The sequence below is a fragment of the Vigna umbellata genome, chromosome 1, assembly GCF_029865625.1.
Source record: "Vigna umbellata cultivar VRB3 chromosome 1, Vumbellata_1.0, whole genome shotgun sequence".
Taxonomy (NCBI): domain Eukaryota; kingdom Viridiplantae; phylum Streptophyta; class Magnoliopsida; order Fabales; family Fabaceae; genus Vigna; species Vigna umbellata.
In genome coordinates, this window is record NC_142165.1 from 84,894,211 (window position 1) to 84,911,139 (window position 16,929).

The 16,929-nt window shown below is 34.7% G+C and overlaps 1 protein-coding gene across 1 annotated transcript; it reads left to right on the forward strand.

Annotated features, from left to right (window-relative positions):
• Positions 1-629: 629 nt before the first annotated feature.
• LOC124845616 (actin-related protein 8-like) lies at positions 630-10,950 on the forward strand. Its single transcript, XM_088104531.1, has 13 exons — positions 630-1,050; positions 1,132-1,220; positions 1,317-1,387; positions 1,482-1,549; positions 1,837-1,898; positions 2,597-2,694; positions 5,167-5,248; positions 5,474-5,616; positions 6,598-6,743; positions 9,978-10,111; positions 10,281-10,399; positions 10,613-10,686; positions 10,762-10,950. Exons 1-13 carry the CDS (start codon positions 737-739, stop codon positions 10,856-10,858), a joined length of 1,497 nt encoding a protein of 498 aa, XP_087960657.1. The 5' UTR covers positions 630-736; the 3' UTR covers positions 10,859-10,950.
• The last annotated feature ends 5,979 nt before the right edge of the window (positions 10,951-16,929 follow it).

Here is a 16,929-nt window from a genome sequence, read left to right on the forward strand (position 1 = left end):
TCAGATTATAATTTATACTTATAAACATATTGTAAAACCAATGTCATAATTCTTACTAAGAATTCTATCTTCTAGTTTAAGATAAAAGTACATACTATGTTTAAAATTTAAAAGTTCAAGTATCATGTTACCGACAATTTTCAACCGTACAGTTAGATAAAGAGAATTTCAGAGAAATTACTCGATCTCTAAATAGTCAAGAATTGTTGAAATGGATATGTGATATATTCTCTCTATTTGAAAGTCTTTCATTATATGTGATAAAATGACCTACCTAACATCTTTCCTCTACTCTCTTCATACTTAAGAGAGCATAAATTTATAATCAATTTAGTTATTTAAATATTAAAAAAATGTAATAGTTTAATTTATTTTTCATCCAAACTATTATAAATTCATAAAACTATTTTAAGTCTTATAAATTCATTTAAAAATGTAGTGAATTCTTATTCTTATGATTAAAATCTCGATGGAAAAGGAATTTTTGATTTTTTTTTTACAATTCATTATCTTATTATAAAATGTTTTAAATTTTTTAGCTTTTTTAAATATCAAAATAAAATTTTAAGATTGCAACATAATAATAAGAATGATTTAGTCTACTATAAGAAAAGAAGCCAACCAAGAATACCATGGACCAGTGTTAGTAAAGCAGAAGAAGCGCTCCCATCCAGACACAATACGGTTGTCAGTTTTCAACCAGCAACTACGAAAGAGACTCGTGGCGCGTTATCGCATGGCTACACTGCTGAGAAAACTGTGCGAATCCGCGTCGCTGAAGCGATCGGGTTCCAATCCGAACCCGAATCCGAACCCATCATCGGAACGCGCGCCATCTCCTCTGGGCGCCTTCGACACTCTCCCTGCCGACATACTCATGCAAATCGTGCGACTCGTGGGCCCCAAACACGCCGCCAGACTCAGCCTCCTCAGCAAGTCGTGGCGATCCCTTGTCTCCGACAACGACCTCTGGGTGCACTTCCTCCACACCCACCACCCTCCCTCGGCGCTCTTCGCGGAAACCGCTCTCAGCTCCGGCTACCCTCTTCCGTAAGTTACTTAACTAACCACTCTTTTCCAAGTTTCCATCACCGCTTGCTTTTTCGATTCTGCCCTAATTGAAAACTGCAGGACCTTATCTGCTCAGAGCTCACCACGTGGCTCTCTCCAGCATGTTTATGCCCTCCGTGAACGCCTCCCTTCGTCCGTTGTTATCGACGGTTCGTTTTTACGACTGTTCTTTTTTATTTATTCGTTATCTTTGGAGACTCTTTTGTGTTTTTGTGTTTAGTCCTTTTGTTTTTCTTCGTCTTCAGGGGGCTCTGGCTATTGCAAATTCGGTTGGAGCAAAGGCTCTTCTCCTTCTGGGCGATTCGCGACCTTTCTGGTGACTTGCTTCGTTTCTTGATTTTCTGTTTGGGGCCAAAGTTTGGAATTGAAGTGTTTCGTGTGTTGACTGAGTGTTTTTTTTTTGTGTGCAGGAATTCGGTAACGTTGAAACGCCCATGTACACTAGACTTCGACATTTTTTCGGGACTATCTATAACAGGTGTGTGTGTGTGTGTGTTGCGCGTTTTGCTTCTTGTTGGTGGAAGAGTTCACTACCTCTGATTTGTCATTTATGCTCTGTTTGTTGGAGAAGAGAAAATCGGTTGAATGGAAATAAGGTGTGGAATTAAAATAAATAGGAAATAAAGTAGAACTTGAAGGTTGTTTGTTGAAGATAGATGTTTCGTCATGAAACACGAACAATCTAGTTGTGGAAGATGGAGTAGTATTTATTGATTGTTTGCTTAGTTCTGTTGGTGATAATATATTGGGTTACTTGCTCTGTAGGATGCAGGTGAAACCAAGTTCTCAACCAGCTGTTGTTTCTATACCAATTTGTCACTATGATGGTTAGTTAAGTTAAATTTTATTGTTTTACTGCTGTAGTTAAAATGTGGATCAATATTTAGTAAAGCCTTAAATCGGTATTGTGAAGATTAGTGCCACAATGTTTTAGCCATTTGAATATTTGTCACCAAATTAGTCTTTCAAAGATACAAACCAGCTATTAAGTTTGTACTTTTGCGTGACAACTTCAGTCTTCCACAAGGACAAATGTGGTGATAAAGGTTTTTATGCACTCATGGTTTAATTAATTTTTTTTCTTTGATCCTTATAGAAGAATACTTACATACAGGTCCATGTTGTTTGCTGAATGGTATTAGATTTTTCTCAGTTAGCTAATGTTTTGTTGTGGTAAAATCTAACAGCATCATAACTAAAGCAAACGCTACAGACTGAGTTGAAATACTTTTTCAAACGGGTACCAAAATGTAAAGCTTTTCGTAGGGACCAAACTGCGAATTTTTTTCAAATAGAAGGGTCAAGTTGTTGATTAGATCTACACACATAGGATGTGTCTACTATTTGGTGAGAGGCAAGTAAGTTTTGACTATAACCATGCATGGATGATCAAAATTGTTTTGCTTAAATTTTGATCTTTCTTTACCATCCATTTTAGTTATGTGGTGAAGATTATAGTCTCTTATTCTCTCACCATACATGATATTCTACCTGTATAATGTTATGTGTCATTTCATACTTGCAGATACTGAATCAGCCAAGGCATCAAGACAGCAGCTTAAAGAAGCAATCTATGCTGCTCTGTTTGACATGAATGTTCCTGCTGTTTGTGCTCTCAATCAGGTAACATTTTTCATTAGAAAGAGGAGTTTAAATCTAACTCAATTTTATAAAATCTGTTTGTAAGGTGAGATTTGTTTCTCTCTCTCTCTCTATCTATCTATATATATATATATATATATATATATATATATATATATATATATATATTATAAGTTGACTTTATCTTTAGTCAATGTGAGATTTCTAACATACTCTCTCGTATTGAGTATTGAATATCTCAAGTGCGGGACGAAATATTTGCAAGTGGTTAGAAAGTAGGCCAACAGTTGATAACATGATAAATCTAACAAACAATGCTAGTATAAACTTTAATACTATTTTAGATATTGAACTTTAAACTTAACCTCAAATTCAACTTATAAGGCAAAATTTGCACCAACTTATTTTGAATTATTTGGCTTGTTCTTTAATTTGTATGAGATCTTCAACAAGTTTAATAAGAATAAAGAACAATCCAATTACTATTTTACCTATTCTAAATAAGTGTATTCTAGTTATCACTTCAATTTGTTTTAATCTCTCTCTCTCTCTCTCTCTCTCTCTCTCTCTCTCTCTCTCTCTCTCTCTCTCGGTTATATATGTGTGTGTGTGTGTATCACCTCTTTAAAGTGGTCATATGCAAGTTAACCCATCTTATTTTACCACCCCTTTAAATAAAGACAACAAGTGCCCTGGCACTTGATATCTTTTAGAAAATAATTTATAGCTTATTCCTGTTTTTCACGTCAATTGAACTTATCATGATCAATCAGGTTCATGAAGGCATTTAGAATGTAAAATAAATAGATCATTGAACTCTATTCCCCTGCTTTATATCTTTTTAACAGGAATCAAAATATATTGGTATTCCTCATGTCTCTTGTTCTGCTCTGTTTGTAAGATGCTCACAAATCATTTAACATGTTTTATTCCATTGTAACACATCTGCCAAATGGCACTGTAAATTCTAGATGTTTGTCCTTCTCATAATATTGATGGTATCATCATAATAATGTGATTTGGATTACCCTTTCTAATTCCGACATGGTGTGATGCACAGTTGGTATACTGGTAGCAGCTCACAGTGTCTGACCTAAAAAATGCTTTAGCTGGGTATTGTGCATATTAAATGGTAACAAAGGATGTCATGTTCTTAAGCAACTAAAAGTTTATAGATCTTTGCTTTGATCTAACATACAAGAAAATTGTATTATAGTAACATAGGATGGCATAGCCCAAGAGATAGAGAACAAAGGAGTTAATGAGTTTGGGTCTTTTGGAGATAGATGACCAAATAATAAAAGACTTGAAAATCAGACTAGACAGGCAACAAACTGAGATCATGGGCTGATGGAACAGAGAGAACAGAGAAAAAAACTCAGAATTGAGAGACAACAACATGGAAAATAAATTAACAGAAAACAAAAATAAATGGGAATAAGATAATGAAAACAAATTTTGCAAGAGAACTAGAATATAAAACCTAGAAAAATGCCTGCCAGATGGGTTTTCATAGACACACTGTAGGGAATTATTAGGAGTTTTGACACCATAAACTAAGCAGTGCTGTGTCTCCATGAAATACCAGTATTGTGGCCATTACAGTATGACACTTGGTGGTGCATGTAGCAGCCAGGGGCTGCTTTGAACTGTTGCATCACTATATAATGAGCTATTGACAACTAAGGTGTGATGCGGTATTTGTATGAATGGTAGGGGAGTCTTTTAGTTCATGCTTATTTGTTTATGCTCTTGAAAATGAACAGTGTTTGCTAGGATTTGAAAGAAAAGGAATTTGTATGTTAATTTTAATTGTTTAGGATGTACAATCAATAATCTCCCTCGCAGAGGATGAATATTAAGAAAGAAAATAACACAGAAAAACAATAATTGCTTCTTTTTTTCTGTACTGGTCAGGTCTTTCCCTGCTCTAAGATTGTTATTCCTCTATCATTGGTATTACTTGGTCTATTGACAATATATGCTAAATTATTTTCTCCAGATATCTTCACAAAGTTTATTACAGTTTGGCTTGTTCTACATTATGCTATGTTCTAAATTTTGAGTTGCTATCTTTTATGAATTCTATTATATGAAATTTTAGCTTACACTCAATTTAATTTTAGATTTACATTGATGTTCCATATTTTTGACATTTAGATATTCATATCCATATAGGTACTGGGTAACCAGTATAGTACCCATGTCTTGGCTACATAGTTGTTAGGTTAGATGTGAAAGTTCCAAAGAACTGAGGAGTTGAGTGGAATATAGTTGTCGTTCTATTTCACCTTAAGAGCCTTGGTGCAAAGGACTTGGTTTTCAATCAACCTAAAAGTGTAAAATGAACTGCAATTAGTCAAGAGTAGATTTTTATGTTTTCCCAGGTAACTGCCTACTCCTTTTGTTCAGTCAGGTCTGGGTGTTTATTTCAAATACATTATTTTATCTGCACCATTATTATTTATTTCTTTTTCTACTTTATAAATCCAGGGGACTTTAGCTCTGTATGCTTCAAAACAAACTTCTGGGATTGCTGTTAATATAGGCTTTCAAGTGACATCCATTGTTCCAAGTATGCTCTACAGTTTTATTCTCTGATGTTTCTTAATTTACACAACAATAAATTCCTGGAAATGCCTTAGTCTGCTTTCTTTGTTGGGTTCAGAGGTAGTTATGACTTAAGGTTACGTTTTCTCTTCTAATTCATACGTTGTTCTTTGTCTAAAGAAAATGAGTTCATGGACAGTATCTTCTTTCTCCCTCTCATCGTGAGTGCATGTGCACTATTGTTTTGCAGTTTTAAATGGTAAAGTGATGCGAAAAGTGGGCGTGGAAGTTGTGGGGCTGGGAGCACTAAAGCTTACTGGATTTCTTAGAAAACAAATGCAAGAGAACAACATAAGTTTTGAATCTTTATACACTGTCCGCACTCTGAAAGAGGTATTATTGTTGTCTTTCCTGTTTGAAATAGTTATTTTGATTTGAGATTTTTACTTACATTTGATGTTTCAATGCTGTTGAGAAGATAAAATTGGATCCCCAATATTTATTATTAAATTTAGAATACATGATCCACCTAAACATCTTTAATCTAGTCAGAACACTTTTACTTCTATGTTCTCTTTAAGTTTTAAATTTGCACTTCACACCTTTTTCATCCTAATACACTGGAAGGAACAGATGAATTTCAAATTCTCTCTCCTTTCCTCTCGATGCATGAAAATATGTTCTTTAGGGAAAACATATCCTATGCAGCAGTAAGAATGGACCCATAAGTCCAGGTATCACACCTTACTACTGTGTAATTATTACTAAAGAAATCCCATTTAGCTGACCAAGCAATTTCAAATTCAAACGGTTGAAACAGGCTCAACTTTTAGAAAGAGATAAATGAAGTTACAGTTAATTTGTGTCAAATGAGAGAATATGGAGTCATAATTAGGCTGAAACATGCGTGTAAAGGATAGTTATTCAGTTTTATCAAATCCTTCTAGAGGTTATGCACGCTTAAGGAGAGAATACAGATAGATATTCAGTTTCCTCTAAATCATATATCAAATCATTAATTATATACAGTGAAGCAAATGACTTTTTTTGTGACAAGGATTCAACAAAGGAGCTTGAAGAGATATATTCCTTGGACTTTTCAGAATTTGATGATGAAATTTGATCAAATCCTTTGTGTTCTCTCTCTCTCTCTCTCTCTCTCTATATATATATATATATATATATATATATATATATATGTAAATATATGTAAATATGTATGTATGTATGTATATATTGTGTTTGTCTCCTTTCCTTTTTCTGGTTCTCCATTTAAGTTTGGTGAGAGTGATTGGTACCGTACTTACATTTTTCTTTTCGTTCAAAGTCATCTGAATTAAGTTGTCTGATATTTCATTAGTTGCATGGCAACAGAAGTTATGTTATGTTGCTGCTGACTATGAAGCTGAGCTATTGAAAGATACAGAAGCATCATTTGAAGCTGTAGAAGGGTTGTTTACACTCTCAAAAGAGCGGTTTCAAACAGGGGAGATATTATTCCAGCCACGACTTGCTGGGGTGTAAGTTTTTGTACATTTTTGCTGTATGGTTAGATTCAGTATACTACTATAAATATTGGTTCAGAAATTTTGCTCATATCTACAGTGACTATGATGCGATCCAATAAATTAACATCTTATTATTACCGTAGTTGAATGACATATTAAAATCAGTGCTTACCAATTACAATTTTCTCTTGATCTTTTGTTGTAATAAACTTGATTTTTTTTCTTTGCATTTGTTTGAACTGTAATTATTTTTAATCATAACAAGGAACCATTTTTTTTTTGAAAAAAAGTAATGAATAAAGACATTGATTTGGTTTTTCAGTTTGCTATCAGAAAAGAGTGACGATATTTTGGATAGACTGACATTTTGATAGGTATCCATACGTTTATTCAAACTGTAAGAACTCCAAGACAGGTTCTTGGATGATCTCTTAGGAAAACCAGATAACTTGGTCTTTTCTAAGAACTGAGAACACGCAACAAAGGCCAGGCCTTTTGAGAGGACCGTCTCTCCCTTACTTCCACTTACAATCTTTTCACAAACTACCGAAAACAACCCACATACAGATCATATATAGGAGTCTGTTTACAACAATTCCTCCCACAGGCAATTATAACTGCCTGTTATCCTTATTTCTCCTAACATATACTTTACCACTAAACCTAGCCCTAATAATTCCAGCTTGTAACATCTGTTGTACTAATCTTTCAATCTCATTTTTTTGTTGATGGGAGTACTTGTAGGGCCTCAAATTAGGAATAGCAGCTTCTTCTTGGAGGTGTATGGAGTGATCATACTGTCTATTAGGGGATAATCCCTGTGGATCTTGAAAGACCTCATCATTCTCTTCCAAGGTTGCTAGACTTTCTCTCGCACCAGACCATCCACAGGTTCCTCAAAATGCCCCCATATAGTAATGAAACACGATCCCTCCTGTTTGAAATCATGCTCCAAGGTTTTCAAAGAGGATTCAGATTTGGATAATGTGGGATCTCCCATTAAAACATGCTCCTCCTGCCCTTTTCCTATGGCCAATCTTAGATTTCCAAAGTCAGCCCTGACTTCCCAAAGGGATGCCAGCCCTTCCAAACCCAACACAATATCAGCTCCACCCAACGAGAACACAGAGTTCTTGCTGAATTTGTAGGCCTTGTTCTTCCAAAATAAACCCTTGGCACTTCCCTTGGCTATGCATCTTGTACCCATCCCCTACTTCAACCACATAAGGTTGGGTTGCTTCCTGTTGCAGCCCACATCTTTTTATTAATTCCTGGGAAAGAAAATTGTGTGATGCTCCACAATCTAACAAGACCACCACTTTTTCTTTGCCAATTGTTCCCCAAAGTTTCCACTATTTCTTTGTAGTGAGCCCAGCCATGGTATATTGGGATAATTGCAAGACTTGTGCTGTTTCTACCTCCACTTCCTTGTGTAAGGGTGTACTGACCTGGCAGTCCCCTAATTCTTTAATTTCCTCGACCAAAATAAGCAGCATACGGAGCTGTTTATTTCTGGAGGTCTAGTTTGGTCCAAATTTTTCATCATACCTGAAGCACAAGCCTTTTTTAATCTTATCTTGCAACTCTTCTTGGGACAATTTCCTAAACGGTGTTCCCCTTTGTTGAGGCCCAGCAGGAGAGATGTTGACAGTGCTCACAGAGCCACAGCTTTCTCCACTTCCTCTGGTTGAGTTAGGAAACCCCACTGAACTTTCCCCTTCCTTAGAGTAACTCCTAGTAGATGGCAGCTGCCTGTAAGTAGTATTTTGACGCTGCACCGTGAAAGATCCTCCCTTGGAGGCGACTCTAACCTTTTGCTCCACCATTTGAGCCTTCATCATTAACTCGGCAAGATTCTTGGGCTCATACAATTTAACCTCAGCCTTTATATCTTCCTTCAACCCATTCAAGAAGATGCCAATCAAATAATCTTGCTGAATTCCCTTCAAGAATCCAGCATATTGTTCAAACTGCTCAATATACTCTCCCACCAGCCCTTTTTGCCGTAGACCAATCAATATTTCAAAAGGTTTTGAAGCATTGTTGGCTGAAATCTGCGGACAACAGCCCCTTTGAAAGCCTCCCACATGGGATTCGGATTGCAGGTTTCCCACCATTGAAACTAATTCAGGGCTTTCCCTTCCAAGGCAACCATAACAACTTGCATTCTTTCCTCCTCACTGACTTCTTTTAAACGAAAGTACCTCTCCAACCTGTTAATCCAGCCATAGGCCTCCTCTCCAGCAAAAACAGGAATGTCCAACTTCCTCCATTTTGAAGAAGCGACACGGACACTCCTCCCTCATTCTCCGTACTGTCATCACTGCCTCCATTGGCAACAAAAGCGTTATCTTCATATTGTTTTGCAGTTGAAGCTAACTTTTCCACCACCACCGTAAGCCCCTTAATCATATCTTCCAATAGTTGGAACCTCCTATGATACTCATTGTCCTGTTCTTGCACAATTTTTTTAAATCCATCCAATCTTGATTCCATTCTTGTATTCACCATGCCCCAACAGCTACCACAGCACCAGGAAAGAGGCTCTGAATATCAATTGATAGGTATCCAGACGTTTATTCAAACTGTAAGAACTCCAAGACAGGTTCTTGGATGATCTCTTAAGAAAACCAGACAGCTTGGTCTTTTCTAAGAACTGAGAACACGCAACAAAGGCCAGGTCTTTTGAGAGGACTGGTCTCTCACTTCCATATCTTTTCAAAGACTACCCAAAGCAACCCACATACAGACTATATATAGGAGTCTGTTTACAACAATTCCTCTCAGGCAGTTATAACTGCCTGTTATCCTAATTTCTCCTAACATATACTTTACCGCTAAACCTATCACATTTTATCTTGATAATTGACTAGACATTTTTCATTTCAGTTTTGTTTTTCCCAACTTCTAAATTTTTTCAATGATTTAAGTTGTGTTAGTCTTTTTTAGATTTACTTGGATGTTTGATGAATTATTATTGTATTTAGAGATTTATGTCTTATCGTAATTCTACTTCTCTTTTTCAATCTGGTAAATAAAAAGAATTAGTGTATTTGACAAATGGAAAAATGAACGAGCCCACTCCAACTACAAATTGTTGGTAACATGAGATTAAAAAAGAGTGGGAGGTATACACAACACGTGTTAGGAGTTTGTAAATGTGTAACATGAACACAAACACTGGGCTTTAGTTGCTTATATTTTTCAGAATTGAATCTTGATGTATTTTTTTATTTCTTGGTATAGGCGAGCAATGGGTTTGCATCAGGCCGTCGCACTTTGTATGGATCACTGCTATTCTGCAGAATTAGCAGTTAACAACGATTGGTACAAGACTGTTGTCTTATCAGGGGGAACTGCCTGTTTACCTGGTTTAGCAGGTCTCTCTCTCTCTCTCTCTCTCTCTCTCTCTCTCTCTCTATATATATATATATATATATATATATATATATATATATATATATATATATAATCTTTGCAACAAAGCAGAATGATGAAATGGAACTACTTAAGATTGTTAATTAGACTTTTGGGATTGTTCCGTTTCAGAAAGGTTAGAAAAGGAGCTTCATTCGGCACTTCCTCCTTATATATCCAATGGAATTAGGGTCATACCTCCTCCATTCGGCGTGGATACTGCATGGTTTGGTGGAACGATTATTGGCAGTGTGAGTTATCCACTTAGTCTGATTAATGTTCAAATTTTTTCTGCTGCAGAGGATGCCAATTTTAATATCAATTACCAAGTATTGAAACCTTCTATAAAACTGCATGGACTTTCAGATAAATTGATTTTTTTTCTTAATAATCTTGTGCCAACTTTATTGTCGGTTACACAAGAGTACGTGTCTCTAAGGGTAATTGTTTTCTCTGATGTACAGTTGAGCACCTTTCCTGGTCCATGGTGTACCACAAAAAAGCAATTCCGTCAGAAGTCTAAACTTAACCGCATTTGGTGATTACTTGAATCTAGATTTTCTTTTCTAAATGGTGTAAATTGTATAACAGATGCTGTTTCATTATTTTACAGCACGGGGCAGCAACACGAAAGAATTGAATTTACTGTTAACTTGTATTTTAGTAACAATACTTGTATACATATGTTTGGTAATAGAAAACCCTTATAGCAGAAAGTTTGGAGAAAAAGCTTCCCAGCTTTCAGATGTGTTGTACTACCACCGTATGAAGAAATTGTTAATGCAGTTTAAGATTCAATGCACATGCTGAGGGGTTTTATTTATCAAAAGAATTATGAATTTAGAATGCATTCTGAGGTTTATTTAATTCTTTCTTAATACTTGGTCATTGGTCATGTTAGATTTGAAACTTAGTTTCACGAAACTTGGAGGAAAGCTCTCACAGTCTTCTTTATTTACATCATAAGTTTTAGTCGATTTAAGATGTCTTAACTTGAGAGTTGACGTCCTTGTGACTACATTCTACTAAATTTCAGTCAATCTTTTGGTTACCCTTTCAACAAGTATCTTCTTTTGGGACATTGACTATCAATTCTAGAAGGTTGCAATTTATTGAGCTACAAAGCATGTAATTTAGGCAACTTGCAATGAACTGCATCCCCAGTTGCTAAAAGTAAAACTAAAGATACTAAAGATGCTTTGGGAAATAAACAAGATATCGGATGGAAAAATGAGACAAATGATGAGAAAAATGTTTAGATTCTTTTAGGATTATAGAAGATTTTGAGCCTCATGAAAAGAACAAGTTATGTCTAGAAAAATAAAGTTGAACCGAGTTTGAAACATTTTTGGAAGATGCTGTTAGTAGATAATTTAGTAAAAATGTTTACTGATTCGGGAAACAATTCAAAATATTTTTGCAATCTTGAGAGGACAACACATGCAAGTAAAAATGGAATAACAGAGACAATAAAAAAATGTCTTATATTGGTTAAATCCAATGAGCTTTTAATTGATTTTATTATAATCACAAGATTATACAAATATTTTTTTATTACCATTTATGGATTATAATAAGTAGACAAAGTAACCTTTACTATAATCTTTTATCTTCCGAGAAAAAGAATACAAGTGCTATTTGACAATAAGTCATAATTTTTAGTAGTATTTTGTAGCTATCATTTTTAGTTACAACTAAGAAAGATGCTGTTTAAAATTTGAAGGATAACTCTCTAAAAAGTGAAATAAAAAGTTGCTTGAGACAACACATAAAAGGAAATAATTTACAAAATAAATTTATACTTTCTCACATTTGTCTATCACTTAGTCAAGGAACTTACCATTATGAGAAAGCATGTCAACATCCATAACACGTGATTCTAAGGAAGAGCGTTAATTGTTTTGCATGTTGGAACATCTATTTATAAACATTTTCAATAAAATTGTTATCATGTCTTCTATTTGCATGCTATAGTTTTATCAAGGATTGATAGCCGACAACATATTTTGTGACACCCAATTTATTATGTATAAAAGACCTCTTCTTTTAAACATGCTTTTCTTGTATTGATAAGTCTAAATTTAACATATATCCTCCGAGATGTTAGGTGCTCTAACAAATTTAAAAATGAATTTACATCATGTGAAGATAGTCACATTGAGTGTTGTATTTTCTTTAAAAGAACTTATTCTAATGTTGTTTGTGTTAGAAAATGACATTCATTTAGGTATTCTAAATATGTTTAAATGTATTTTCATTTCTCATAAGTCTTACTTTTTAGGATTAACATTAAGTTTTTCATTTATAAACCATAATATTCTCAATTATTATAAATTAAACACTATAATTACTATAAAACACAACTGAGTAACTTATCAACTCTTCATCTTCCAATGCACTATCTGTTGTTACTCATAATAATTATCTAATAACACTTAAATTAAAGTTTATTTCTACAAAACTTCCTCATAAACTTAAATTTTGTCTTCTTTTATCCTTGTCATCTTTCGGTATTCATGAAACATTGCTACATGCTGTGGTTTTGTGAATAATATAAGCTCTTTGCTCCCTACGTGTTCGAGTTCCACATTAACATTCTTCACCTTTTCTCAGATAAACCCTAGTGCATAAATGACCTTTAATGTCACCCCTTAGACGTCGGATCACATAATATCCAATGTAAAAAATTGACTAGTGACATTTTCGTAAGTAAGTTGGCCTTGTAGACGTCGGTTAATGGGGGGCGACATCTATACTTTAAACCACTTCAGTTCGTACTATTAGACGCCAAAATAGGAGCGCCAGAATGTGAAAAGTCATTTTGTTTCGCCATTTAGATGTCAGATCCCGCATCCCCGACGTCTAAATAGTACATCTGACATCTAAATGGCCTGACAGGGTAGGTGAAAAGTTGTTTTGGACGTCGGCTCCCCTTACATCCGACGTCTATATACACCGCAAATATTAATTTTTAAATTGAATGGACGTCATATTAGTGAGGTCCCCGACGTATAGTCAAGAATACACGTCGGACATTGGGGGCACCGACGTCTTGATTCCTATTAAATCAAAAATCGCAAACCCGCGGTTACGCGCACTTCATCGTCTTCCTCCTAGCCTTTTCTCTCTGCGGCATTGCATTTCCAGTTGCATTTTATCTCTTTTGAACCGTTTAAACTTACTTTTACTCTGATTAAATTAGTCTTTGATGGATTATCTTCCATTTGAACTAATTAAAATGAGTTTTCATTGTGTTTTGGTGCAGTTTTTCTCGTGTCTTTGGGTAGCGTAGTAGCACCTTTTCCCTTTGCTAGTTTTCTCGTAAGAAAAACTTGCGTCTTTTGGATCTCTTATGGCATTTCAACCCAAAACCGAACCTGGGTCCTTGCCTAGTTCTCATGTCACCGTATTTTTTTTATTGGCGGTTGGAATGGAACTAGGCTAGGACCCAGGTTCGGTTTTGGGTTGAAATGCCATAAGAGATCCAAAAGATGCAAGCTTTTCTTATAAGGAAACTAACAAAGGAAGAAGGTGCTACTACGCTACCCAAAGACATGAGAAAAACTGCACCAAAACACAACGAAAACTCAGTAGACGTCGGTTAATGCCATGTCCGACGTCTATAGTGCCCTTAGACGTTAGTTTCGGTGTAATCTGACGTCTTTATAGATGTCGGACTCTATAGGTCCGACATCCCATTAATGTCACCCATAAAGACGTCGGATCGGGATCTGACGTTAAAAGCCCAAAATAACATACGTGTAAAGCTCTTTCTGCACTAGTGAAAATGAAACAAGACGTCTATATGCATGCTCCTTTCGTTGTTGACAGGGTTTTTATCCAACTCAATTGTCGATCTATTATCTATTCGAATCACCACCTTCTATTCTTTCTTTATTTCTAGTTTATTCAACAGGTTTTTAAGTCAGATTGCATGTCACACACTCAAGAATGATGCCATGTACTTGGTCTCACATGTCGACAATGCCACAATGGGTTGCTTCTTTGAGAACCAAGTGAAGGCCATGTTCCCCATAAAGAAGACGTAACCTGTCGTACTCTTTCGGTAATCTATCTCCGCATCAGTCACTATTTGAGTATCCACTAAGCCGGTAATTGTCTGACTTGGTATAAAACAGTCCGAATGACATAGCTTTTTTTTTCACGTACTTTAGTATCTGTTTTAGTGCTTGCCAACAAGAATATCTTGACTTCTCCATAAAGTGGCTTGTGATTCCCACGCTAGCATCAGGTGTGGCCTTATGTTCGTTAAGTACCTCAAACTTCTAACTAAGTTGCGATAACTTTTGTCATCGATTCGGTTCCCATCCTCGTGCTTGGATAACTTTGTGTCGATTCCATAGGCATAGAAACCATATTGCATTTCAACATCTTCGATTTGTGCAATATCTCCCTAACATATTTCTTTTGATTCGCAAAAATACCTCTCATGCTTTGATATGCCTTAAAACCTAAGAAATGCTTCATAATACAAAGATTGATAATTTCAAACTCCATTTTGATTACCTCTTTAAAATCTCTGACTAACTCGACTTTGCTTTCCTATGAAGAGTAAGTCATCTACGTTTAAGGCAGCAATCAAAAAATCTCCTTTGTGTTTCTTTAAGTATAGAGCGTCTTCATATGGACACTGCTCATAACCATTCTCCTTAAAGTAGATGTTGATCCTTTCATTCTAGGCTCGAGGAGCCTACTTTAGGTTATGCCTTCTTCAGCTTCAGGACCTTTTTCTCTTCACCTCTCCTCATGTAGTTGAGAGGTTGCTCCACATAAACATCTTATTCTAGCACTTATTCAGAAATGCAGACTTTACATCCATATGCTGGATCTTCCAACCTTGCTGAGCCGCTAAGGAGAACAATAGCCAGATCGTCTCCTTCTTCTCACAGGGAGAAAATACTTCATCATAATCAATATATTTCTTCTGTTTATAGCCTTTTACCACAAATCATACTTTGTAATGATCCACCTTTCCTTTTGCATTTGTTTTCTTCTTGTACACCCACTTCACAACAATTGGTCAGGAACCCATAGATAGATCTTGTCAGTTCCCGCATGTCATTCTTCTTAATTGAGCTAATCTCCTCATCCATAAATTTCTTACATCTGTCATCGAACACAGTCTCATAAAAGTTTATATCCTCTACACCTGCTAAAAGACATATAACATGTACCTCGTGAGTAGTATTGTATATATCCCAAAGAGTTCGAGTTCTAAGATGAAAAGGTTCATCTTCATCAGTATTTTCATCATCCTGGACTTCTTTCTTCCTTCCATTTCCATCTGTTGTGCTCCCATTCACATTGGCCAAGCTCTTGTTTGCATTAGCTGAGCTTTTATATTGGTTCTTCTAGTGTTGTTGTTGGGTCTTCCTCTTCCATGGAAGAAAATATTGCTAATATGTGTGGGAAGAAATGTAAAATCTTTAAGGAACTAAGCATGAAGAGGTGTGTTGTTTATTTAGGAATTTAGACACTAGAGTTTCTCACTTGGAAGAGAAATTTGATAATTATTTTGTTGATGATAATGATGATATGAGTGCTGAATTCTAAAATAATAAAATAACTTTTCCTTTGTTTTCAGTATTGTATGAGAGTTAATTTTTTTTTAAATTATCTTATTTAAAGGAAGTTATCTTAATAGTTCATTTTTTCGTTTATGATAAAAGGGAGGGAAAAGTTTAAAGCAAAGATCACTCAAGGAAAGATTTATTTTTCATAAAAGCTATGTAATAATCGATTAATACTATTGATAATAGCTTATCCAAATGAAATCAAGATTTTCATAAAAGGCTATGTGATAATTGGTTATTTACTTATGGTAATTGATTATTACAATGAGAAAATGTTTTTGGAAAAGCTTATGTGATAATCATTTATCTCTTGAAATAATCGATTATTAGCAACAATTTTGACTTGACTCTTCAGGTTCTTGACCTAATTTTCAAAAGAGAAAGTTTATATATATATATATATATATATATATATATATATATATATATATATATATATATATATATATATGTGGGTGTGTGTGTGGTTAAACCTAATTTTGAATGCAACTTTTCATTAGAGGTTTAGGGATATGATGCTAGAAAAACTCTGTATTTGTCAAAAGGGGTTTTGAAAAATCAAGAGCGGTATAACTAATCTCAACTTGAGCTAATGATGAATGAATATTCTCTTATTAAGAATCTAGATGGTGGTGTGGTAGTGGAATATCATTTAGCGGAGGAATTGAAAATAGTTTTCAAATGGGATAATATGCTTGATGAGAGAAAAAATTCTAATACTAAATGAGTCAATTCAAGCTAAAAAAACTTGATAGGAGAAGGTAAAATAAAGTTAATATTAAATCTCCAAAGAAAAACTTATAAAATTTAAAAGTATTTTTTGGAATACGAAAGGATTGATTAATGATAAAATTTTTAATATACTTAAGAATTTTTCTTCTTTTAGGTATTTGGAGTTCAAAATAATGAATGACTTTTGTGAAGAAAATAATGATTTTTCTTTTTTTGTTCATGGTAAATATTCTTTGACTATATTCGTGAGATGTAATCTTATCGTGAGTTTATTGTGGTCCTCATTTTTTTTCTTTCTTTTTTATTTTTTAATAAGTTCTTTATGTAATGAATTGCATGTGCTTATCTAGAATAACTTAAAGAAATTTAAATTGAAATTTAAGTTTATAATAAATTATAAACTATTGAGTTGTAAATTTAAGTTCATGTTTTTATTGAAAAAGAGTTAAGAATAT

Bases quoted from the DNA above. Each gene is read 5' to 3' on its own strand.
- LOC124845616 (XM_088104531.1), top strand. From the start codon at position 737: ATGGCTACACTGCTGAGAAAACTGTGCGAATCCGCGTCGCTGAAGCGA. The intron at 6,744-9,977 runs GTAAGTTTTTGT...TTCTTGGTATAG, and splicing joins CAGCCACGACTTGCTGGGGT to GCGAGCAATGGGTTTGCATC. The intron at 10,112-10,280 runs GTCTCTCTCTCT...GTTCCGTTTCAG, and splicing joins CTGTTTACCTGGTTTAGCAG to AAAGGTTAGAAAAGGAGCTT.